We start from the raw sequence: 26510 nt of genomic DNA, 5'->3' as shown, positions 1-26510 counted from the left end.
TTCCAGGCTGGGATGAAGGGAAAGAAATGGGATGAGGATGAAAGCATGAAGTGAAGGAAAGGAGATGAGGATGATTAGAAGGGGATGGTGGGATGAGGGGAGGGAAAGGCGATGAGAATGATGTTTGAGGGTTAGGGGGGATGATGTCAAAAGAGCGTTACAGACTGAGAGGGATGAGTGAGCTGGGTAGTAGGCTATTGGTTAATTAGAGGTGTGGCTAAGGCGTCGCCCTGCTCCCAAAACTAAGTTGACATAATAACTTCCCTAAGAAAAATACCTACCGATGAAACTGATCCAATGTACAAAGTGAACAGTTTTTGTGGAAGAAGGAAACCAGAATTTTTCAGTTGAGCCTCTTGTTGGTAGAAATCCTGATAAACAGGAAATCATGAACCACAACGTCAGCTGCTTCTGTAACAGTGTGTGTTTCCCTCTTTTACTGGTGCCAATTCAGCATTGTACAGGACTTATGGTTGTCTCTTTTTGCTTTATTTTTTTCACATTAATCTGGTGAGTTAAAGTTAGGATTCAAATCAAGAGTTGCTACCTGAAATGGATCTGGTTAAACTGCATCTACTATTCTGACATGCTTATACTTTGCTGTCATCTTTTTTAATTTACTTTGATTTTAACTTTCAGTCCATTTACCCTCACAATCAGTATGCATCATGTGCTTTAAAGGCCACCTACACGTCACATTTCACATCCTAATTATTGACAGATGGGTTATGGTTGGAGGATGATTCAGACAGAAGGCAGAGATACCACCGACTACACTGACAGCAGAGATTAACAACAGTCATTTTTTAGTGTGCCTGTCTGAAACAAGTGTTTCAGTAATGATCTACAGCCTGAAACTGAGCAGGTTAGTCCACTGGGTCCTGCAGGGATTTTTATTCAGTGGCTCAGCTAGCCAACAGAACAGATGTTATGATTTAAGTATCATTGATATATGTCTAGATTTCAATAACTTCTCAGATTTGACAAAAAACAGGAGGGGAAATAAAACGCTGTGTTTCTCAAATGTGCAAATATTGATCGAAATATTTTATTTAAACATTTTATTTTTATAAAATTATTGTTTATACAGAAGTGTATTTGACCTACATATTTGCCTACATTAACCTGTTCAGGCTCTGAGGGGGTTTTGTACAGTTGGGCTGCTTGTTTGTGTCACTGTTAGTCTCTGGCACAATAATACACAGCAGAGTTTTCAGGCTGCATATTCTGTCCATTCAGAGTCACTGTTTTACTGGAAGTTTCCAAGTCAATACTGAGCTTGTTCTTCAGAGAGTGTTAGTAGTTTGAACTTTTCCATCCAATCCTGCAGGCTGTCTGATCCAGTGTGTTGCATTGCTGCTCAGAGAATAGGAGACCTGACAGCTGATGGCCAGACGTTGACCTGGCAGCAGTGACTGAGGCTGGCTGTCACAGGATCCAGCAGCCAGCAGCAGCAGAGCTACAGAGAACATGTTGGTGCTAATGTTGATCTAAGGGGAGTTTCTCTTATTCTGCAACAGACAGCATCAGATCAGGTCTACAACACCAAACTCTCCTGATTTGCATAAAATCAAAGCAGCCATACAAGAACCACATAATAGAATTTTTTATGTACTATTAACCAGTGGGATGGTACAGTACGCTTACATTTATAGTACCGATCTGAAATGAATTGTGTTGTTCTAATTGTTTCCTTTCTTTTGTTTGTTTTACGTGTTTAAAAAATGTATTACATGAAACACATACAAGAATCATATCTGAGCTAAAGTTAGCTTAAAGTTAAAGTGTATCTGGAACCAACTTTCAGAAGTCTGTAAAAGTGCTGAAACTCTAAATTATTTTAAATCAAGATTTAAAAAACATTTGTGTAGGATTCCCTCTGACTGTTCTAGTTAAACTGGTACATAAAACATAATCACTTTAAGTTTGTTTTAAAAATCATTAATATTTGTTTTTAGTTTCCATTTTCTATGTTCATCCATCCATCTATTCATTTTCTAACACATCTATCCCTATTGGGGTCGCGAGGGGTGCTGGTGCCTATCTCCAGCTATCATTGGGCGAGAGGCGGGGTACACCCTGGACAGGTCGCCAGTCTATCTCAGGGCCATTTTCTATGTTTTATTTTGTTTTAATTTACCTACGTTTTATTCCAACTGTTTTTATCACTATCTTTTATTCTGTTTTTATTTTCCTATGTTTTAATTATGTTAAACACTTGACATTGTCCTTAAATAAATTGTGTAGCCTCTGTGCTTTAATAAATTTCCCTGCCTTGCCTTTGTTGTGACAAAGATAAGTGGTGTCAGAGCCCCCCCTGTGGTGTCTTCTTTTTAAAACTATTGATGCATCAAGGAGTTTTTGTACAGTGTTTCTGCTTCCTGTGTCACTGTGGATCTCGAGCACAATAATAAACAGCAGAATCCTCAGCTGTCAGGCTGTTCATCTGCAGATACACCTGATTTCTGCTGTTCTCTCTGGAGATGGTGAACCGGTTTTTCACTGAGTCAGAGTAGTAGATGCTGCTGCTACTGCTGATATAAGCAATCCACTCCAGTCCTTTTCCAGCTGCCTGTCTGATCCAGTTCATGCTAGGAGTGCTACTAAACCCAGAATATGTGCAGGTCAGTCTGTGGGATTCTCCAGGCCTTTTAACCACTGATTCAGACTCAGTCAGTGTTTGACCATCAGTACCTGCAGACAGACAGATCATTAGGTTCTGAACTGTAATAATTCTGTATTTACTCACTAAGAGGTTCCTTTAAATGGTCCTTTGTTCTCACCGGTCCAGTTAACTGCCAGGATGAGGAAAGCGATCACAACCTGATGAGGTCTGATCATTGTAGAAGCCATTTGTCTCTGCTCAGTCTGGACGTGTCTTTGTCTCTGATTTACTGCAGGTCTTGAACTCTCTCACAGACATGTAAAGGTGGAAGCAGCGCAAACTTTGCATCAACTCCTCCCCCTGGAAAAGATGCAGAACTCCACTTAAATTTTTTGCAGACTTTTGATTTCAGTAATCCTTTTAGATTATTCTTGGACATATTGATGGATTAATTTAAACATACATTTTTGGTTAATTTGCCATCACTTTCATTTAAAGCCATAAATATTTAAAGACAAATAATAACATCTGTAGCAACCATGTAAGAGGAGAGCGTTGTATATATAACATGAATATGAAACAGAGGTGGATCTATAACCCTTTTTCAATTCATGATTTTTTGTCAAAAAAAACAACTCAGACACTTTTTTATATCTAAATAATAAACCAATTGCCAATCTCTTTATAGAAGTGGGTAAACATTTCTCATATCTGGTAAACCTAAAGTTAAATGGAAGTCTGGAAAACAGGAATTAACATTTGTTGATAAGAGATGTTTTTTGTTGTTTTTTGAGAGTTTGAATTTAGGTTTGTAATCTTTTTTGAAGGTTTATTTTAACAGCCTATTTTATTATTCCTCATATTACAGTATAATGTTTCTTAAGTTTAAACATTTATTTTTGTATTTTTACTTTTAGCTTTATATCAACATGTCAGGGATAAACTTAGCATGTGTTTTATGTTTCAGTTTAATTGATTAGCTGATTTAAAAGTGCCTCTTCTGGTGGTTTTGGGTTGCATGTATTCTGAGGGGTTTTTGTACAGCTCTGCTGCTTGTTTTTGTCACTGTGGTCTTGTCTGGCACAGTAATACACAGCAAAGTCTTCAGGCTGCAGACTCTGTCCATTCAGACTCACAGAGTTGCTGGAAGTATCCACTGCAAAAGTGAACTTATTCTTTAAAGAATCTTTGTAGATTGGGGTGCATCCCTTGCATGTGTAACCAATCCACTCCAGTCCTTTCCCTGCAGGCTGTCTGATCCAAGCTGTCCAGTAGCTCAGAGAATAAGAGACCTGACAGCTGATGGTCAGACGTTGACCTGGCTGCACAGTCACAGAGGCTGGCTGTGTCAGCTGTTCACACTTCACACCTGCAGAGGAAGATGTTAAGTTTATAATTACCACATAAACAGTGATCAGTCAGTTCATTGTGATCATGCTGTAAAAGTTTCTGCCTCAGTGAGACTCACAGGATCCAGCAACCAGCAGCAGCAGCAGAGCTACAGAGAACATTTTTGTGTTGAAGTTGATCTGATGGGAGTTTTTCTTCTTCTGCAGCTGACAGCATCAGACCAAGACTTTAAACCAGAACACTTCATTTGCATGATGACGATCCTGCCTGTCAGTATTTTTGATTTTTACACTATTCTTACATTAATTGTATTTATTCAGGTAAATCAAAGTTTACCACATGGAGGATTTAACAGTTTACACAATCCTGCACAGATGTTTATAATGTAAAAAGGAGACAATGATTAAATACTTTAAATACTTTATTATATAGTATTCCATCTGTTCACCATGTCTCGAGGCCTTGAAACAACATTCTCTGTGCAGCTGAGCCACCTCACTGTCATTGCATTTCAATTTAAAAGTGGTTCCAGTGTAAATTTATGAAGCAACACGTTCTAAATATAAGTTTATGTTTTCTTAGTCATAACAAAGACAATACATTTTGCTGCTCACTGCTGAATCACTGAGCATCAAGCAAATCTGCTGATTGGCAGGTTTTTATGAAGATGAACATCAGAAATCGTTCCTGTTCACCCTCTACACCATATTTGAGTCCGGTGTGTTGAAGCATCTAAATATTACAAGACACTGGCCCTCGAAGGTTGACCAAAATGCCGATAAAAATAAAAAATAAAAACACATTTATTTCGGGTATGTATAACAGATAGTCTGTTAATTATTGACATCAATTCTATCATTCAAAAACCTTTGTTAGTAAATTCTGTAATTTTAAACAGAAAACTTCAAGAGAGATCGAAAGACCACTCTAATTTGATGTGCTTATTTTCTCCTGCAACCTTATTAAATATAGTCATTAAAATACTGATGCAAAAAACTGTTTTTGAAATAATAGATTTTAAATTCTTCTTTATTAGGCACCAAAACATTTTGGTTTTAAAAACATGTCAAAGTTATTTCTCCAGTGTGAATTGTCCAGATTCCTTCAGATCATCAGAGACATGTCCATCTAATTGTGTTTGTTGTGATAAATTGTGTTAGAGCTCCCCCTGTGGTGTCTTCTTGTTACAACTATTCATACATTAAGGAGTTTTTGTACAGTGTTTCTGCTTCCTGTGTCACTGTGGCTCTCGAGCACAATAATAAACAGCAGAATCCTCAGCTGTCAGGCTGTTCATCTGCAGATACACCTGATTTCTGCTGTTCTCCCTGGTGATGGTGAACCGGTTTTTCATTGAGTCAGAGTAGACGGTGCCACTGCCACTGTTGATATAAGCAATCCACTCCAGTCTTTTTCCAGCTGGCTGTCTGATCCAGCTAATGTCAGGAGTGCTACTAAACCCAGAATATGTGCAGGTCAGTCTGTGGGATTCTCCAGGCCTTTTAACCACTGATTCAGACTCAGTCAGTGTTTGACCATCAGTACCTGCAGACAGACAGATCATTAGGTTCTGAACTGTAATAGTTTTATATTTTTCACTAAGAGGTTCCTTTAAATGATCCTTTGTTCTCACCGGTCCAGTTAACTGCCAGGATGAGGAAAGCGATCACAACCTGATGAGGTCTGATCATTGTAGAAGCCATTTGTCTCTGCTCAGTCTGGACGTGTCTTTGTCTCTGATTTACTGCAGGTCTTGAACTCTCTCACAGACATGTAAAGGTGGAAGCAGTGCAAACTTTGCATCAACTCCTCCCCCTGGAAAAGATGCAGAACTGCAGGCATTTGGTTTTAATAAGTGTTTTGTATCGTTTTTGGAAATGTTAATGGCTTTCATGTAATTTATCATTACTTTCATTCAAAATCAAAGATTTAAATTCAAATAATTACAAATATTGTGACTGTCTGTAGCAATTTTGTCAGAAGAGAAAATTTTAAATATGATGTGAATATGAAGCAGAGGATGGATAGTTTGTAATTAGTGTTTTTTTTTCCCCACAAAAAATAAACTTTTTACATATAAATAATAACCAAATTACCATGCTTTTTGTAGAAGTGGGTAAACAGTTTTTATTTATGTTAAACAAAAAGTTAAATGGAAGTCTTAAAGACAGAAAATTGCAGATGTTAGTATGAAATATGTGCTTGCTTTTTGTATTTTGGTAGTGATTTAAATTGAAGATTGTGATATTACTTGAACATTTATGTTTAGCTTAATGTTCTCTTTTATTATTCTTGATATGACAGAAAAATGTTTCTTAATTTAAAATATTAATTCATTAATAAATCAGGAATAAACTTTGAATCAATTGTATTATTCAATTTAAACTTCTAAACATAAAAACTGGTTCAAAATGGAACTTTTGTGCATTTTATATATTTCTATGTGAACTGAAATGAAATAATGAAATCAAAAGTATAATTTATACATGAGCACTTACATAAATTTATTTAACCAAAATTAGAATTTATTTCGCATTTCTTTCTAATTTTATTTGTGTCAAACTTAATTTCGGAGTTCCAAATAAATATTCAGTCCACCAATATTTTGATGACTGTCTTGTAGCAAGTTTCTGCTCGACCACACAGTTTTTTGTAGCTATTTAAAAGCTGTTGGTATAGTCCTAGAGATTAAAGGACAAGCAAAAGAACTTCTGTTAGAAAAACACCAGCAAACCCAAATCAATTGTGCGCTCATCCTATAGGTTGGCTGATGCTTTGCAGACAGGAAATAAATAACAATCCAGTACATTTGTAGGAAAGATTGTAAAAGTTTCAAGAGTTTCCTTCAAAGACTGATCTGAAATTACTTTAGTTTTGTTAACAATACATGTGTACAGCCTGTGAGCGGTATTTGAAAGCTCTGTAGCCGGTCTGTGTCACTGTGGTTCTCTGGTACAGTAATACAAAACAGTGTTCATGCAGCACTTTGTGTGCATCCAGAGTCACTATTTTACTGGAAACGTCTAAGTCAAACCTGAACTTGTGTTTCAAGTAATATTCAAAGTAGTATTTTGCAGTCTGAGAACCACCTTTTCTACCAATCCACTCCAGTCTTTCCCAATAGGTTATCTCATCCAAACTGTTGCAAATCTGCTCCACTCCACAGAGTAAGAGATCTGACATCTGATGGTCAAACATTGACCTGGCTGAACAGTCACCAAGGCTGGTTGTGTCACTGTTCAGACTTATTACCTGAAAATAAACGACAAATATTTTGTACCGGTGTGAGAACAGTGAAAAAGCAAAAGATTGTTGTGCACTCAGCCATGGAAGATAAAATCAGACTGTAAGTTTAAAGGCACTGAAATGTCAAACTTTTACAGTCACGAAGGGGACTGCCCATCACAGCAAGGGCTGCCAGCACTTCTATGTACTAACTCCCCTTGGATCTCCCTCTTTGCCTGATGACTGTGAAAGCATCCACACTGGAGAGACCAGTAAACATGGGTGCAGTCCAGAATTGCAGCTAAGTACAGCCTGCTGTTCAACGTCGGAACCTAACCAGCCGACTGCCAGGAAAACAGCCTGTTTGTAACCTTTCCTCAGTTTTTGCAGGAGAAAAGCTGATTAGAAAATCGCCCCTTCAAGCTGTGTAGGGAACCTAAGAACACAGCCACACTAGGAAGGCCCTGCTGCGACCCCGCCTTCACACGCTGAACGCAGACCACAGGAGAACCAACCTCGAAGCTTCATCCCAGGATGAGTTTCACAAGGAGTTAGAACCGCTTGCTCTCTGGTCAGGCAACCAGCCTTCATTTGGTCCGTCTAACTGGATGCCCAAAGTCAACTAAACAGACACAAAGACTGATGTTTGGCAGTGTTTGGCAGGGAAATTTAAAAACGGTGTATTTTTAACATGTTTCAAGGTTTTGACCAAACTAGACCAAGCTAACAGACTACCTCCCGCTAGCTTTCTTGAAACCATGCTATGCTCATATCTGGTTTGAGTGTGTTTTTATAGTTATAACAAACTTTATTTTCACAAAGGTTTTATACACCTATGAAATTTGAATGTTTTATTTTTGTCTGGTTCGCTCATTAGAACCAAAGAGAGCTTAAAAGTATTTTTAAATTAGTGCCGAATGTCGGCTAGCATACCACTGTTAGCTTCCTCGATAGCTTTCGATAGATTCTGTCCATTCAGAGTCACTGTTTTACTGGAAGTGTCTAAGTCAATACTGAACTTCAGTGTTCTTCAGTGAGTCTTTGTAGTCTGAACCTCCAGTATATTTCCCTCCAATCTTTTCCCTGCAGACATTCTGATCCAGTGTGTTGCATAGCTGCTCATGAAATAAGAGACCTGACAGCTGATGGTAAGACGATGACCCGGCTGGTTCACACTTCACACCTGCAGAGAAACACATTAAACTGAATTGTTACCAACAGGGAATATTAAGTTCAGTCACGACACACACAATTCTGTGTCCCATTGAGACTCACAGGATCCAGCAGCATCAGCAGGGCTACTGAGAACATGTTGGTGATGAAGGTGATCTGATAGGAGTTTCTCTTCTTCTGCAGCTGACAGCATCAGATTAGGTCTATAAAACCTGACACTTCCAATTTGCATAAGACCAAACTAACCACATCAGAATCACATAATAGAAAGTTTTTTATGTACTATTAAACAACAGGAAGGCACAGAATGCTTGCATTTAGATTGTCTATCGTTAAATAATATTGTTGTTCCATTTGTTTCTTTGGTTTTTGATTTCTGGATTTACCTATTGTGATATGACATGAAACACTTCCAAGATTTACATCTGAGCTAATGTTACTTTCTGTATATAATTGAAGACTTTGACATCAGCTACAGCTATATAAATAAAGTTTTACTTTTTACACCTGTCAGTAAAACCTGAGACAACCTGAGTGGTTCCAGGTCTGCTCAACTGGTCCCTTAAACCTACAAGGTTTTCAGAGATTTTCGTGCAAGTCAGCTAATTATTTCAGTCATAATGACTGTCTGTCATCAAGTACATTCTGTATTTATAGAGTCAATGCATTTTTATCTTGTTGTATTGAGATAAAAAGTTGTCTATTGCACATGTTTTTAAAAGTGTGTTCCTAATCCGTTTGAGTCTTCAAATGAATGTGATTGTCTCATGTACATTTTAGACTCACCTTGCAGAGAAACTCTCATGAACAATAGAAAAGGTTTAAAGGAATGGTCTACAGTATTACATTTGTAGCACTTCACTTGTGTTTTTGCATTAGGTATTTAACTATTAACAATGATTCAATCAAACAAAAAAACTTTGTAGGCAGTTTATGTATACTATCAAAAAAGAAAACTTTAATAGGTTTTATAGATAAGAACACTTTAATCTCATGCGTGTATTTTCTCTTGAATCCTCATTAAAATACTGATGCAAAAACAGTTTTTATGGAAGATTAGATTTTAAATGATCCTTAATGGTTTTACAAGGAGCAAAGACATTTGGCTTTAAATACATCCCAAAGTTATTTCTCCAGTGTGAACCATCCACACCCAGACTTGTTTAGCTGTGTTTGCTCTGACATACTGCATATAAGTAGTGGTAGAGCTCCCCCTGTGGTGTCTTCTTTTTAAAACTATTCATGCATCAAGGAGTTTTTGTACAGTGTTTCTGCTTCCTGTGTCACTGTGGCTGTCGAGCACAATAATAAACAGCAGAATCCTCTGCTGTCAGGCTGTTCATCTGCAGATACACCTGATTTCTGCTGTTCTCTCTGGTGATGGTGAACCGGTTTTTCACTGAGTCAGAGTAGTAGATGCTGCTGCTGTCATATCTGATATAAGCAATCCACTCCAGTCCCTTTCCTGCTGCCTGTCTGATCCAGCTAATGCTCTGAGTGCCACTAAACCCAGAATATGTGCAGGTCAGTCTGTGGGATTCTCCAGGCCTTTTAACCACTGGTTCTGACTCAGTCAGTGTTTGACCATCAGTACCTGCAGACAGACAGATCATTAGGTTCTGAACTGTAATAATTCTGTATTTACTCACTAAGAGGTTCCTCTAAATGATACTTTGTTCTCACCGGTCCAGTTAACTGCCAGGATGAGGAAAGCGATCACAACCTGATGAGGTCTGATCATTGTAGAAGCCATTTGTCTCTGCTCAGTCTGGACGTGTCTTTGTCTCTGATTTACTGCAGGTCTTGAACTCTCTCACAGACATGTAAAGGTGGAAGCAGTGCAAACTTTGCATCAACTCCTCCCCCTGGAAAAGATAGAGAACTGCTCTTGATTTTCTGTAGACATTTGATCTCAATAATCTTGTAAGACTTTTTTGGGTACGGTGATGGGTTAGGTTAAACATAAATTGTCCGGTAATTTATCATTACTTTTACTCAATGCCATAAAGATTTAAAGCCAAATAATAACAAATATTATGACCAGTCCTATTAGAGGAGATCATTTTGGATATAATGTAAATATGAAGCAGAAGTAGCTAGGTTTATAATCATTTTTGTTAATTCAGGATTCTTTTTCACATAAACAACCCAAATTTGTATATTTTAATTAACAAACAAATTTCAAAGCTCTTTGTAGAAGTGGGCAAACGATATGTATTTAAGTTGAACCACACATTTAAAGGAATTCTGAAAAACAACAAATTACAAAAGTCAACATGACTTTTTTGTCTGTTTTGGAGCTGTCCGAATTTAGGTTTGTGCTCATATTTTAGATTTTTAATTAAGTTTTGGTTTTATTTCCGCATATAACTTTGACACTGATTGCATCAGCAAAAACAATTGCACTAGATTCTAATTTTGGTTTAAAAAGTAATCAAAGTTGTTTGTTGTATCACTATTATACTCTGAAAAGACATTGTGTCAAACTTGCTGTAATATTCTGTTTTTTGTTCTGGTTTTATTTTTGAGTCATTTTCCTCTCCTGCTTTAGGTTTTCTGCTTGCTTTGAGTTTGTGTCCTGTCTGGGTTTTTATTTACTGTTAGTTTATCCTGTTTTGTCATTTGTTTTAGTCTTAGCTTTATTTTTTGTTTTAGGTTTTTACTTTAGAGTGATTTTGTTTCTCAGTAAGTTTGGTGTAGATTCTGTCCACTTGTCCTGTCAGCTTATTAGCTTTGGTTTCTGGTTTATTTCTTGTCTTGATCCTCAGCACTGATGTCTGGTCTAATTACCTACTCTGCACACCTGCCTTACTCCACCCCTGTTGCAATCATCTCTGACCGGTTTCACCTGCTTCATCCTCCATATAAACTGTTGAGACCAGACATCAGTGCCAGGTCGTCTTGTTGAGTATGGGTGAGTTTTCCTCTTGCAACTTTCTGTTATGGTTTGCTTTTGGATTTTTGACCCCCTTGTCTCCAGAAACCTGAGCCATCCTGTTTTGCCTGTTCCTGCCTTGCCTGCCCCGTTACTCTGTTTATTTTTGTGCCGTCTTTTTGTTTGACGGTCTTTTTGGCTTTTTTCCCTGTTTTGCTTTTTGTTAATAAAGAACCTGATCTGAACCTCTGCTGGTCTGGCTGAATTCTGGGTCCCCTGCCTCTGATTCTTGACACTTGCCCCTAAAGATTAAAAGTATTTCTTCACCCTTTCCAATAGGACGACACAAATTGTTTTAAAATCCACATTTTTAAAAGCAAGCACACTTTTCCTTCATTCAGGTTTATATTGCATAAAACTACTTTTTTTTATTAAGTGTGAAGAGCATGATTCAGTTTTACGTAAATCAGAAGAGTTTGGTTTTCAAGACTTGATCTCTTGCTGTCTGCTGCAGAAGAAGACACCTTCCCACCAGCCTGTTCACGATACAGGAACTGCATTAGAACCCAGAGCATTTTTAGGACAATCTGAGAAAAGTAAACCAGAGAGGTGAGGTGGAAAGGCATCTGGGTGGGAAAAAAACGTTAAGTAGGACAGAGAAAGGAGAACATATTGGGCTTTATGCTTGTGGTACTATAAGAATGACTAAAGGCAGTTTTATTTTGTTTATTTTGACTGCTGCAGTCAATAAACCCGGCCTCATTCCACTTGTCAATCCACATACTTAAGGACTCTTCAGCCAGCCCTTCATCGCTGGTTCATTGTCGTTCTTCATTCTCCCATCATCAGACTCTCGTCCTGCCAGCTTGGACCCCGCTCCAAACTCTGCTCTGGTTCCGTCCCGAAGCTCACCTTCGGTCCTCCAGCTTCCTCTCGTCTGCCAGCTCCTGACATCACCATTCATCTGCTCCAGCCCGGTAGAGACCCTGGTTTCATCATCCACAACTCATCCCCTTAAATAAAACTCTTAACACGAAGCTGTGTATGTGGCTGAATTCAGGTTCAAACAGAACAGATCATGACACCTGACAGCTGATGGTCAGATGTTGACCTGGCTGTACAGTCTGAGTGACTGGTTGTTAAACTTTTGGCACTTCACACCTATAGATAATAACAAAACCAAACAAAAACATTGTATATAATTATGGTAAAATTAAACATTCTATAGGTATGATCACATTATTTCTCTCTCAGTGAGACTCACAAGATCCAGCAGCCAGCAGCAGCAGCAGAGCTACAGAAAACATGTTGGTGCTGAATGTGATTGGATGGGAGTTTCTCTTCTACAGCTGTCAGCAACAATTCATGATATTAAAACCCAACTCACCTGATTTGCATAATACCAAAACAGCCACACCAGAAACTGACTCCACTGATGGCAACAAGTCCTTTTTTAGTTTGCCTGCCTGATCCATGTGTTTTAGTAATAACCAACACCTTAAGAACTGAGCACTCATTGGGTTCTGCAGGGATTTTTTATTCACTGGGTAAGCGAGCCACAAGAAAATAATTAATTAGTTAAGTATGATTGAAATATGATTACATTTCAATAACTTCTCAGATTTGACAGATTTGACATTAGGATGTTGGGCAGTTTCTGAAGGGAGCAAAAATATGATGTAAGAATGATTTCACAGACACTGGGATTTTCACATTTAGATCAGAATGATTGTATATAATATATGTTTTATGTTTCCACTCCTGTTTTAATATTGTTTAAAAATATATATTTCGTTAAACTGTTTTTTTTAATAATTTTATTGTTAATGTAAAATTTATGTTGAGTTACACTATTTTCTTGATACAAAATGAATGTTTCTAACAAACCTCTAATTTAATTTGAAAACATGTAACATAAACAAATTTTGTAGTTGTGTTAATTTAATTTTGAATGAAAAAATGTGTAATTTTTCTATGTGCCTAAATTTAAACTCGATCATTTGATATATCCTGTTAAGGCCCTGAGGGGTTTTTGTACAGCTCTGCTGCTGGTTTGTGTCACTGTGGTATCTGACACAGTAATACACAGCCGAGTCTTCAGGCTGCAGATTCTGCCCATTCAGAGTCGCTGTTTTACTGGAAGTGTCTAAGTCGATACTGAACTTGTTCTTCAGTGAATCTTTGTACGCTGACTCTCCAGTATATTTCCCCCCAATCCACTCCAGTCCTTTCCCTGCAGGCTGTCTGATCCAAGCTGTCCAGTAGCTGCTCAGAGAATAAGAAACCTGACAGCTGATGGTCAGACGTTGACCTGGCTGCACAGTCACAGAGGCTGGCTGTGTCAGCTGTTCACACTTCACACCTGTAGAAAAACACATTCAAACTATATCATTACCAGCAGGGAATATTCGGTTCCGTCATGACACACAATGTTTGTCTCATTGAGACTCACAGGATCCAGCAGCCAGCAGCAGCAGCAGAGCTACAGAGAACATGTTGGTGCTGAAGATGATCTGATGGGAGTTTCTCTTCTTCTGCAGCTGACAGCAACAGATCCGCTCTATAAAACCTGACACTTCTTATTTGCATGATACCAAACCAGCTACATCAGAAACACATAATGGAAAGGATTTTGTACACAGTATTGACAAACAGGAAGGCACAATACGCTTGTTTTTAAAATACTTGTCTTTAATTAATAATGTTGTTTTATTTGTGTTCCTTTTCTGATTTTTGTATTTACCAATTTCAATATTACATGAAACACGTGCAACAATCATATCTGAGCTAATGTTATTTTTTTTATATTGTCTAGGACTTCTAAAATCAGCTGAAGGTAAATGTTTAAACTTTTATTTTTATCACCAGTCAGTAAATCTCCAGACAGCCTGAGTGTTTTCATGTCTCCTTAACTAGTCCCTTAAACCCAAAAGTTATTTGGCTTTCAGAGATTTTTGTGCAAGTCAGCAAAATATTTCTGTTACAATGACTCTCTGTCTGTCTTCAACTACATATTTTGTACATTTTGAGACAGTATATGTTTGTCTTATTGTATTACGACAAAAAAATCTTCTGTGGTCTATGTTAAATGTTGGTTCCAAATCTACAAATGAACATTATCTTTATATCAATGCCGTCGTCTCATGCAGATTTCTGACCTACCTGCAGGGAAACTCTCAGGTATGCTTTTCTGTGTTTGTAGTAAAACAATTTTGTTTTTGTATACGTTGTCATATTTGATGGAATTGGATTGAAGCGCAGACAAGAGCTTGGGAGTTGCATGTTGAATAGTGGCGATTTATTCAACAATGAAACAAGGCTTACACAGTGACAGGGAAACAGGAATCAGGAGCACGGCAACAACGACACCAGAGCAGAGTAGAAAAACGGATGAAGACAGAGGACCTGGCAAATGGTAATGGCTGAGCTGACAACATATATATATATATATATATATATATATATATATATATATATATATATATATATATATATATATAGAGAGAGAGAGAGAGAGAGAGAGAGAGAGAGAGAGAGAGAGAGAGAGAGAGAGAGAGAGAGAGAGAGAGAAGAGGAGAAAGGAGGAGTAACAACTGGAACCAATTACACAGGCATGATGAGAAAGATTCAATTAAGCAGAGGGGAAAAGTGCAGTGAGCTGGCAGGAGCAGAGGGAGAACTGAGGGTCCATTCAAATACCTTTATTGGGTAAAGACTCTTTAGCCAAAATGGAAGTTCATCAGCAGTCGCCATGAGAAGTGCTGTCTGAGTAGTGCAGTCAGTAAGGAAGGAGGTAAGAAAAGGAGTCTGTACGCTTCCACCTGCGGCTAATTTAGCAAATAAACCTCGCAATATCCCTTACCAGCCCCAGGGAGCTAAAAGGAATCTCTAAATCCTTTGCATGGCATGCCGTATAAGCAGAGGCCATCTCACGGAAATTGATGAAAATGGCCGGAGAGTAGAGAACCCGCACCATGTAGTTTAATTTCAGAAAGCTGTAGAGCCGGATTTGAATCACATCATGCATGTGTGTTTCGGTCAGGTAATGATATCGGAGTTGAAGGCTGTTAGAAAGTGGAGCAGCAGTTTGAAGTTAATTTCTTTCACACAATAGAGTTCTTACTGTTGACCCATGAAACGTCATGAAGAAAGAGCTATATCAACAAACAGAAACAGTTATTTATTATATCCATACATCGGCAGAATTATCTTTATATTGAGACAGCTGAAGAGCAGAATGATATTTAATTAGATCCACATTGTTCAAAATGTCCAAATGTTTAATATTTTCTGACTTGTTTTATTTATTTATTTTTTTAAAAAGTAAAGTCAATAACCCGTTTTTTCATGGCAGTATCTTATCAGTTATTTATTGCTTCTGTACAGCCAGATGAAACCTCAATTTGGGTGAGATCAGGGAAAAGCAAAGGTTGCTTTGAGTCAGTCAGGGAGACTGACGTTATCCAGCAGCAGCATCAGAACAACAGAGAACATGTTGGTGCTGAAGATGAGCTGAGGGGAGTTTCTCTTCTTCTCACAGAAGGTCTTTAAATCAGAATTCTTCAATTTGCAGATTAACAAACTATCCTGTTAGTATTCTGTTGCTCTTAATTTAAGTAATACATAAATCCCGCCTAACTCAAGTGAAACTCGATCTCCATCTAAGTCATTATATACTGTATCTCAAAGATATAGTAGCCATCCCTATATATGTCTCATATGACAACTGGGGGGAAATAAAGACTTACAGCATTTTAAAATAAGAAAAGCACCAAAAAACAAAAATTGTTTCATACAATGAAATTAAGCAATGTTTATTATCACTATGGGAAAAAATGTCCAAAGGTAATTATTGGGTTATTTCCTCATTAAGTATATAGGCCGTGTCGTCAGGTCATTGGGAAGATGGAATAGAAGTATAAGCTTTTGACCATCTTTGTTTTGTTGTTCTTGTTGGTTGTGTTAATTAGCTGTTTTAAGTAGTAAACAAAATATGCAAATTTTCACCATGTTGTTGAGCGATTTGTTGCTGCTTATCTGTTGTACAACAAGCATCATCATTTTCTGAAGTTCAGATTTGTTGAACCATAAATTGCTTCAAGTTATTTCTGAATTAGTGTCAATAGGTTGGAGTATCCTGAGGTGACAATAACATTACCAAAGAAAGACCCATATTTAAATAATCCATTCGTTAAAGATCCCATTATTGTGAATTTACATGGTTGTATGTTGTATGTCGTGTTTTTAATGCCTTTTTAATGTTTTCACAGAAAATTGTAACATTGCAGTGCTGTCTGCATGAAACAGTCTAAATTCATTTCTGGTCTAAAAGCGCCTCCTCTGGTTGGTGAGTGATAATGAACATGTTCAGGCTCTGAGGGGTTTTTGTACAGCTGTGCTGCTGGTTTGTGCCACTGTGACTCTCTGGCACAGTAATACACAGCAGAGTCCTCAGGCTGCATATTCTGTCCATTCAGAGTCACTGTTTTACTGGAAGTGTCTAAGTCAATACTGAACTTGTTCTTCAGTGAGTCTTTGTAGTCTGAACCTCCAGTATATTTTCTCCCAATCCATTCCAGTCCTTTCCCTGCAGGCTGTCTGATCCAGTGTGTTGCATAGCCAAGATCATAAGAGACCTGACAGCTGATGGTCAGACGTTGACCTGGCTGCACAGTCACAGAGGCTGGCTGTGTCAGCTGTTCACACTTCACACCTGCAGAGAAACACATTAAAACTATATCATTACCAACAGGGAATATTCAGTTCAGTGATGCCACACAACGTTTGTCCCGTTGAGACTCACAGGATCCAGCAGCCAGCAGCAGCAGCAGAGATAAAGAGAACATGTTGGTGCTGAAGGTGATCTGATGGCAGTTTCTCTTCTGAAGCTGACAGCAACCCATCAGGTCTATAACACCCGACTCTTCTGATTTGCATAATACCAAACCAACCACACAAGAATCACATGATAGATATTTTTTATGTAGCATTAACCAATGCACAGCATGTTTGCATTTATAATACCTATCTTAAATTACTATATTCTTCTAATTGGGTTATTTCTGATTTCTCTATTCAACATTTTCAATATTACATGAAACACATGCAAGAATGATATCTGGGCTAATGTAAGTTTTTATATCATCCAGAACTTTTGAAACCAGTGCCATGCCATCACAGGTGTTTTTTTAAGTTATTTCTTATTTAATAAAGAACTCTCTCTCCCTTGGGTGTTGTCTAGTGAACATAAGCTCAAACAGCTGATATGGATGATTTGTGCACTGGCATTCTTTTAACAGAAAACTCTGCACATATATGGAATCAATGAGTGACAACTTCTCTTCAAGTTCAAGAATATATTACCAGAAACAAATGAACATCTAGAGAACATCTTTATAGAATGCTGTTTATTCAAATTAACACTATATTTCAATCAACAAATCCTTTCTAATAGGCTAGTGAAACTTAACTAAAACTACTAAGCAAAATTAAGATTAAAAGTAACTAAAGAACTATGTACACACAAAAGTGTACAGGACAAATAAGAATAGCTGAAAACCATCACAAATATAATTCAGTGAATCTTGGATCACTGAAGATCAACAGTCATTGATATCTCCAGCTATCATTGGGCGAGAGGCGGGGTACACCCTGGACAGGTCGCCAGTCTATCTCAGGCCCATTTTCTATGTTTTATTTTGTTTTAATTTACCTATGTTTTATTCCAACTGTTTTTATCACTAACTTTTATTCTGTTTTTATTTTCCTATGTTTTAATTATGTAAAACTCTTTACATTGTCCTTAAATAAATTGTGTAGCCTCTGTACTTTAATAAATTTCCCTGCCTTGCCTTTGTTGTGACAAAGATAAGTGGTGTTAGAGCTCCCCCTGTGGTGTCTTGTTGTTAAAACTATTGATGCATCAAGGAGTTTTTGTACAGTGTTTCTGCTTCCTGTGTCACTGTGGCTCTCGAGCACAATAATAAACAGCAGAATCCTCAGCTGTCAGGCTGTTCATCTGCAGATACACCTGATTTCTGCTGTTCTCTCTGGAGATGGTGAACCGGTTTTTCATTGAGTCAGAGTACATAGTGCTGCTGCCACTGTTGATATAAGCAATCCACTCCAGTCCTTTTCCAGCTGGCTGTCTGATCCAGTTCATGCTAGGAGTGCTACTAAACCCAGAATATGTGCAGGTCAGTCTGTGGGATTCTCCAGGTCTTTTAACCACTGATTCTGACTCAGTCAGTGTTTGACCATCAGTACCTGCAGACATACAGATCATTAGGTTCTGAACTGTAATAATTATGTATTTACTCACTAAGAGGTTCCTCTAAATGATCCTTTGTTCTCACCAGTCCAATTAACTGCCAGGATGAGGAAAGCGATCACAACCTGATGAGGTCTGATCATTGTAGAAGCCATTTGTCTCTGCTCAGTCTGGACGTGTCTTTGTCTCTGATTTACTGCAGGTCTTGAACTCTCTCACAGACATGTAAAGGTGGAAGCAGCGCAAACTTTGCATCAACTCCTCCCCCTGGAAAAGATACAGAACTCATCTTGATTTTCTGCCATCATTTGCTTTCAATATCATTTTGAGATTATTCTTGGACATATTGATGGATTAATTTAAACATAAATTTTTAGTTAATTTGCCATCACTTTCATTTAAAGCCATAAATTTTTAAAGACAAATAATAACATCTGTAGCAACCATGTAAGAGGAGAACATTGTATATATAACATGAATATTAAAACAGAGATGGATTGGTCTGTAATCCTTTTTCAATTCATGATTTTTTGTCAAAAAAAAAAAACAACTCAGACACTTTTTTTATATCTAAATAATAAACCAATTGCCAATCTCTTTATAGAAGTGGGTAAATATTCCTCATATCTGGTAAACCAAAAGTTAAATGGAAGTCTGGAAAACAGGAATTAACACTTGTTGATAAGAGATGTTCGTTGTTGTTTTTTGAGAGTTTGAATTTAGGTTTGTAATCTTTTTTGAAGGTTTATTTTAACAGCCTATTTTATTATTCCTCATATTACAGTATAATGTTTCTTAAGTTTAAACATTTATTTTTGTATTTTTACTTTTAGTTTTATATCAACATGTCAGGGATAAACTTAGTATGTGTTTTATGTTTCAGTTTAATCGATTAGCTGATTTAAAAGTGCCTCTTCTGGTGGTTTTGGGTTGCATGTATTCTGAGGGGTTTTTGTGCAGCTGTGCTGCTTGTTTTTGTCACTGTGGTCTTGTCTGGCACAGTAATACACAGCAGAGTCTTCAGGCTGCAGACTCTGTCCATTCAGACTCACAGAGTTGCTGGAAGTATCCACTGCAAAAGTGAACTTATTCTTTAAAGAATCTTTGTAGATTGGGGTGCATCCCTTGCATGTGTAACCAATCCACTCCAGTCCTTTCCCTGCAGGCTGTCTGATCTAAGCTGTCCAGTAGCTCAGAGAATAAGAGACCTGACAGCTGATGGTCAGACGTTGACCTGGCTGCACAGTCACAGAGGCTGGCTGTGTCAGCTGTTCACACTTCACACCTGCAGAGGAAGATGTTAAGTTTATAATTACCACATAAACAGTGATCAGTCAGTTCATTGTGATCATGCTGTAAAAGTTTCTGCCTCAGTGAGACTCACAGGATCCAGCAACCAGCAGCAGCAGCAGAGCTACAGAGAACATTTTTGTGTTGAAGTTGATCTGATGGGAGTTTTTCTTCTTCTGCAGCTGACAGCATCAGACCAAGACTTTAAACCAGAACACTTCATTTGCATGATGACGATCCTGCCTGTCAGTATTTTTGACTTTTACACTATTCTTACATTAATTGTATTTATTCAGGTAAATCAAAGTTTACCACATGGCGGATTTAACAGTTTACACAATCCTGCACAGATGTTTATAATGTAAAAAGGAGACAATGATTAAATACTTTAAATACTTTATTATATAGTATTCCATCTGTTCACCATGTCTCGAGTCCTTGAAACAACATTCTCTGTGCAGCTGAGCCACCTCACTGTCATTGCATTTCAATTTAAAAGTGGTTCCAGTGTAAATTTATGAAGCAACACGTTCTAAATATAAGTTTATGTTTTCTTAGTCATAACAAAGACAATACATTTTGCTGCTCACTGCTGAATCACTGAGCATCAAGCAAATCTGCTGATTGGCAGGTTTTTATGAAGATGAACATCAGAAATCGTTCCTGTTCACCCTCTACACCATATTTGAGTACGGTGTGTTGAAGCATCTAAATATTACAAGACACTGGCCCTCGAAGGTTGACCAAAATGCCGATAAAAATAAAAAATAAAAACACATTTATTTCGGGTATGTATAACAGATAGTCTGTTAATTATTGACATCAATTCTATCATTCAAAAACCTTTGTTAGTAAATTCTGTAATTTTAAACAGAAAACTTCAAGAGAGATCGAAAGACCACTCTAATTTGATGTGCTTATTTTCTCCTGCAACCTTATTAAATATAGTCATTAAAATACTGATGCAAAAAACTGTTTTTGAAATAATAGATTTTAAATTCTTCTTTATTAGGCACCAAAACATGTTGGTTTTAAAAACATCTCAAAGTTATTTCTCCAGTGTGAATTGTCCAGATTCCTTCAGATCATCAGAGACATGTCCATCTAATTGTGTTTGTTGTGATAAATTGTGTTAGAGCTCCCCCTGTGGTGTCTTCTTGTTACAACTATTCATACATTAAGGAGTTTTTGTACAGTGTTTCTGCTTCCTGTGTCACTGTGGCTCTCGAGCACAATAATAAACAGCAGAATCCTCAGCTGTCAGGCTGTTCATCTGCAGATACACCTGATTTCTGCTGTTCTCTCTGGTGATGGTGAACCGGTTTTTCATTGAGTCAGAGTAGACGGTGCCACTGCCACTGTTGATATAAGCAATCCACTCCAGTCTTTTTCCAGCTGGCTGTCTGATCCAGTTCATGCTAGGAATGCTACTAAACCCAGAATATGTGCAGGTCAGTCTGTGGGATTCTCCAGGCCTTTTAACCACTGATTCAGACTCAGTCAGTGTTTGACCATCAGTACCTGCAGACAGACAGATCATTAGGTTCTGAACTGTAATAATTCTGTATTTACTCACTAAGAGGTTCCATTAAATTATCATTTGTTCTCACCGGTCCAGTTAACTGCCAGGATGAGGAAAGCGATCACAACCTGATGAGGTCTGATCATTGTAGAAGCCATTTGTCTCTGCTCAGTTTGGACGTGTCTTTGTCTCTGATTTACTGCAGGTCTTGAACTCTCTCACAGACATGTAAAGGTGGAAGCAGTGCAAACTTTGCATCAACTCCTCCCCCTGGAAAAGATGCAGAACTGCAGGCATTTGGTTTTAATAAGTGTTTTGTATCATTTTTGGAAATGTTAATGGCTTTCATGTAATTTATCATTACTTTCATTCAAAATCAAAGATTTAAATTCAAATAATTACAAATATTGTGACTGTCTGTAGCAATTTTGTCAGAAGAGAAAATTTTAAATATGATGTGAATATGAAGCAGAGGATGGATAGTTTGTAATTAGTGTTTTTTTTTCACAAAAAAATAAACTTTTTACATATAATAACCAAATTACCATGCTTTTTGTAGAAGTGGGTAAACAATTTTTATTTATGTTAAACTAAAAGTTAAATGGAAGTCTTAAAGACAGAAAATTGCAGATGTTAGTATGAAATGTGTGCTTGATTTTTGTATTTTGGTAGTGATTTAAATTGAAGATTGTGATATTACTTGAACATTTACGTTTAACTTAATGTTCTCTTTTATTATTCTTGATATGACAGAAAAATGTTTCTTAATTTAAATATTAATTCATTAATACATCAGGAATAAACTTTGAATCAATTGTATTATTTAATTTAAACTTCTAAACATAAAAACTGGTTCAAAATGGAACTTTTGTGCATTTTTTATATTTCTATGTGAACTGAAATGAAATAATGAAATCAAAAGTATAATTTATACATGAGCACTTACATAAATTTATTTAACCAAAATTAGAATTTATTTCACATTTCTTTCTAATTGTTTTGTGTCAAACTTAATATCGCAGTTCCAAATATATATTCAGTCCACTAATATTTTGATGACTGTCTTGTAGCAAGTTTCTGCTCGACCACACAGTTTTTTGTAGCTATTTAAAAGCTGTTGGTATAGTCCTAGAGATTAAAGGACAAGCAAAAGAACTTCTGTTAGAAAAACACCAGCAAACCCAAATCAATTGTGCGCTCATCCTATAGGTTGGCTGATGTTTTGCAGACAGGAAATAAATAACAATCCAGTACATTTGTAGAAAAGATTGTAAAAGTTTCAAGAGTTTCCTTCAAAGACTGATCTGAAATTACTTTAGTTTTGTTAACAATACATGTGTACAGCCTGTGAGCGGTATTTGAAAGCTCTGTAGCTGGTCTGTGTCACTGTGGTTCTCTGGTACAGTAATACACAACAATATTCATGCAGCACTTTGTGTGCATCCAGAGTCATTATTTTACTGGAAACGTCTAAGTCAAACTTGAACTTGTGTTTCAAGTAATATTCAAAGTAGTATTTTGTAGTCCGAGAACCACCTTTTCTACCAATCCACTCCAGTCTTTCCCAATAGGTTATCTGATCCAAACTGTTGCAAATCTGCTCCACTCCATAGAGTAAGAGATCTGACATCTGATGGTCAAACATTGACCTGGCTGAATAGTCACAAAGGCTGGTTGTGTCACTGTTCAGACTTATTACCTGAAAATAAACTACAAATATTTTGCACTGGTGTGAGAACAGTGAAAAAGCAAAAGATTGTTGTGCACTCAGCCATGGAAGATAAAATCAGACTGTAAGTTTAAAGGCACTGAAATGTGAAACTTTTACAGTCACGAAGGGGACTGCCCATCACAGCAAGGGCTGCCAGCACTTCTATGTACTAACTCCCCTTGGATTTCCCTCTTTGCCTGATGACTGTGAAAGCATCCACACTGGAGAGACCAGTAAACATGGGTGCAGTCCAGAATTGCAGCTAAGTACAGCCTGCTGTTCAACGTCGGAACCTAACCAGCCGACTGTCAGGGAAACAGCCTGTTTGTAACCTTTCCTCAGTTTTTGCAGGAGAAAAGCTGATTTGAAAATCGCCCCTTCAAGCTGTGTAGGGAACCTAAGAACACAGCCACACTAGGAAGGCCCTGCTGCGACCCCGCCTTCACACGCAGAACGCAGACCACAGGAGAACCAACCTTGAAGCTTCATCCCAACATGAGTTTCACAAGGAGTTAAAACCGCTTGCTCTCTGGTCAGGCAACCAGCCTTCATTTGGTCCGTCTAACTGGATGCCCAAAGTCAACTAAACAGACACAAAGACTGATGTTTGGCAGTGTTTGGCAGGAAAATTTAAAAACGGTGTATTTTTAACATGTTTCAAGGTTTTGACCAAGCTAGACCAAGCTAACAGACTACCTCCCGCTAGCTTTCTTGAAACCATGCTATGCTCATATCTGCTGTGAGTGTGTTTTTATAGTTATAACAAACTTTATTTTCACAAAGGTTTTATACACCTATGGAATTTGAAGGTTTTTTTTTTTTATCTGGTTCGCTCATTAGAACCAAAGAGAGCTTAAAATTATTTTTAAATTAGTGCCGAATGTCGGCTAGCATTCCACTATTAGCTTCCTCGATAGCATTAGTGCTACCACCTAATAAACGTAGGGTGACCAGACGTCCCCGTTTTCCGGGGACTGTCCCCGTTTTGGACCACCTGTCCCCGGCTAAAGCTGTCCCCGGAAATGTCCCCGATTTTACCGAGGGGGAATAAGTGTTGCGGTAACTGCGTGCGCTGCGCGCACCACTAGATGGCGGTAATGATCCTTTTGGATGTCAGATGCCATTAAAACGCAAAGAGGAAGAAGAAGAAGAAGAAGAAGAAGAAGAAGAAGAAGAAGAAGAAGAAGAAGAAGAAGAACGCACCACTTTTAAAACAGAAGAAGAAGAATTGGAAATTCGTTGTTACAAGGGGAGCTGCCCTGTGTCATGGTAAGTATTTTGATCGGGCTGATCCTGTGATAAATGTTTGGTTTTTGTCCAGGTTAAAAATTATCAATAAAAAGTAAGACAAGACCACGAGTTGCTGCTCACATCAGTAAAAGACACTTGGATAAAATGTAACAGAATAATTGAAAACTCCTTGTAAGGCGCTAAACTGGTACGCTGGTTCTCCAGGGATCAACAAGGGTTCTTCTAAAGATGTTTTAGAACTGATTGGTGACCTTTAGTTTATATTTCAGATAGTTGGAAGTAGAGTTATTACAAGATGTTTTGCTGATTTATGAGCATAGACTTCCAGTCTTAGGTTTAGCTTTTCTACTGCTCAATTTGGATATATGAAAGCTCCTCATGAAAAAATATGAGTCAGTAACAGGAGAACTGAATGAAACAAGATCTACATGATCTGAGAATGATGGAGGAAGAGATAACCACCTGTTTAATGTCCATTTATTATGTTTTTTTTGCTTGTAGCTCCTAATATTGTGGTAATTAGATTTGTAGTATTTAATTAGATGATATAATAATAAAAATAATAACTGGAAGTTTTCATGTTGTACATTCTAATGTTTTTGGAACTGATTTTAATTATATAATGTCTGTTTTAGAATAATGTAAGATTGATACAAGAGGAGAGAGGAAGAGGATAGGAAGTCAGAAAGGAGATTAAATGGGTGGAGGAAAATAGGAACACTGATGGAAAGAACACTTGATGAGAAGAGATACATTTTTACTTAGAGTATTATTAAAGTTCAAGTGATAAAGCGTTGACATGATTTAAGTGATAAAGTAACGTATTGAGTAATGTAGTGTGTGAAGTTTGCTGTGTAAAACAGAGTGACTCAGGTTTGAGTTGAGAAGCCTAATTGTCTGAAGATATAACCTCTTTCTGAGTCTCTGCACTGAACATGAGTTTCACTGCTCTTCCCTAGCTGTGGCAGAATGAAGAGGCAGATTAGTTGTCTTATTTTCTGGTGTTTTAAAAATTTCAGTTCTGCACATAATATATCCTCTTCTCCTCTTATTCTATCCAGACCTCTGGATACCGTGGCTGATGGCTCTTCAGACACAGAAGGCCTTGAAGAAACCAGAGATGATCTCATGTTAGCGACTCACTGACCGGAGTTAACTTACCTTATAGGAGCAAAAACAATATACTGGCACATCAACTACTACCATACACATAATGTAGTTATACACACTTTATGTAAGTTTATACATGCTCATGCTGCACACTGATCCAAGGGGTCTCCAAGTCTGTGCCTTTGTTTCACCTCACAACACCACAACCCATTTTCTTGTCCCAAACAGGCTCCATGCACAGCTCCACTTCTTCCTGAAGCTCAGCAGCTCCTGATTAATCCAGGTGTGTCTGACTTCAGTAACCAGCCAGACACACCTGGATTAATCAGCTTGTCCAGTAAAGAAAGAAAGGAAACAAAAGAGCTGCTGAGGTTCAGGAAGTAGTGGAGCTGTGCTTATAGCCCATTATGGAAAGAAATTAAGCTTCTTATTTGAGATGCACAGGCCCCTGATGTGGTCAGATGACAGTAAGAAACATGTACCATCCTTTACCTGCAGGCTTGACCACTACTTCTTTTTGATGTTAATGCAGAAAACCTATTGCTCATAGGTATGTAGACATGAGCAGAATAAGTATTTGTTGCACCTTTTTTAAAAGGTGGGGGAACTCTGTCTTCACAGAGAGCCACAGTCTAAATGTTTGTATTTTCTGGTTTTTCTTTTCCTCATGTCACTCTCCCCTTAGGAGGTGGCAGAGCTCTTTGGGCTACACAAAATTGAAAAGCCCTGCTAACCACCTTAGACCCCTCCACTCCCACCCCCATCACTTTGCCTCAACCCAGAGACACAGTTCTAGTTTTCTATTAACACTATTTATTAATTTTATTAATCTTAGGATATACTAAAAGTGTGGAGAGGCACATTCCTGTCTTTTACACTTGATTTTTGTTGTTTAAATATTAATAAATATGTAAAAATAAATGAAACCATTACTGTCCCCGTTTCCTAATTTCATCTTGATGAGATGTATTGTTTTTTATGTACGAGCAAGAAATGTCCCCAGATTTGATTTCAGAAATCTGGTCACCTTAAATAAACGTAATTACAGGATTTAAACCTAATGCTATTTTGCTTAGCTCCACCATCGTTCAATGGTACTATGAGTGTTATTTCAGCATTATAAGAGAA

At 37.6% G+C, this 26510-nt stretch overlaps 5 gene segments (V, D, J or C); all 5 read right to left on the bottom strand.

The window, feature by feature from the left end:
* Positions 1-3573: 3573 nt before the first annotated feature.
* LOC118562502 lies at positions 3574-4116 on the bottom strand. The segment is given in 2 exon segments: positions 3574-3974; positions 4074-4116. Coding segments are annotated over 2 exon segments (444 nt in total).
* A 1069-nt stretch (positions 4117-5185) lies between these two features.
* LOC118562476 lies at positions 5186-5763 on the bottom strand. The segment is given in 2 exon segments: positions 5186-5500; positions 5589-5763. Coding segments are annotated over 2 exon segments (378 nt in total).
* Positions 5764-9636: 3873 nt separating this feature from the next.
* Positions 9637-10217, bottom strand: LOC118562501. The segment is given in 2 exon segments: positions 9637-9947; positions 10037-10217. Coding segments are annotated over 2 exon segments (381 nt in total).
* Positions 10218-12012: 1795 nt separating this feature from the next.
* On the bottom strand, positions 12013-13755 carry LOC118562500. The segment is given in 3 exon segments: positions 12013-12233; positions 13267-13590; positions 13681-13755. Coding segments are annotated over 3 exon segments (588 nt in total).
* A 7231-nt stretch (positions 13756-20986) lies between these two features.
* Positions 20987-21477, bottom strand: LOC118562477. The segment is given in 2 exon segments: positions 20987-21309; positions 21399-21477. Coding segments are annotated over 2 exon segments (378 nt in total).
* Between the last annotated feature and the right edge of the window lie 5033 nt (positions 21478-26510).

This window comes from Fundulus heteroclitus, unplaced genomic scaffold, assembly GCF_011125445.2.
Source record: "Fundulus heteroclitus isolate FHET01 unplaced genomic scaffold, MU-UCD_Fhet_4.1 scaffold_95, whole genome shotgun sequence".
Taxonomy (NCBI): domain Eukaryota; kingdom Metazoa; phylum Chordata; class Actinopteri; order Cyprinodontiformes; family Fundulidae; genus Fundulus; species Fundulus heteroclitus.
Note: the sequence above shows the minus strand (reverse complement) of the source record. Positions and strands in the feature narration are given on the sequence as shown.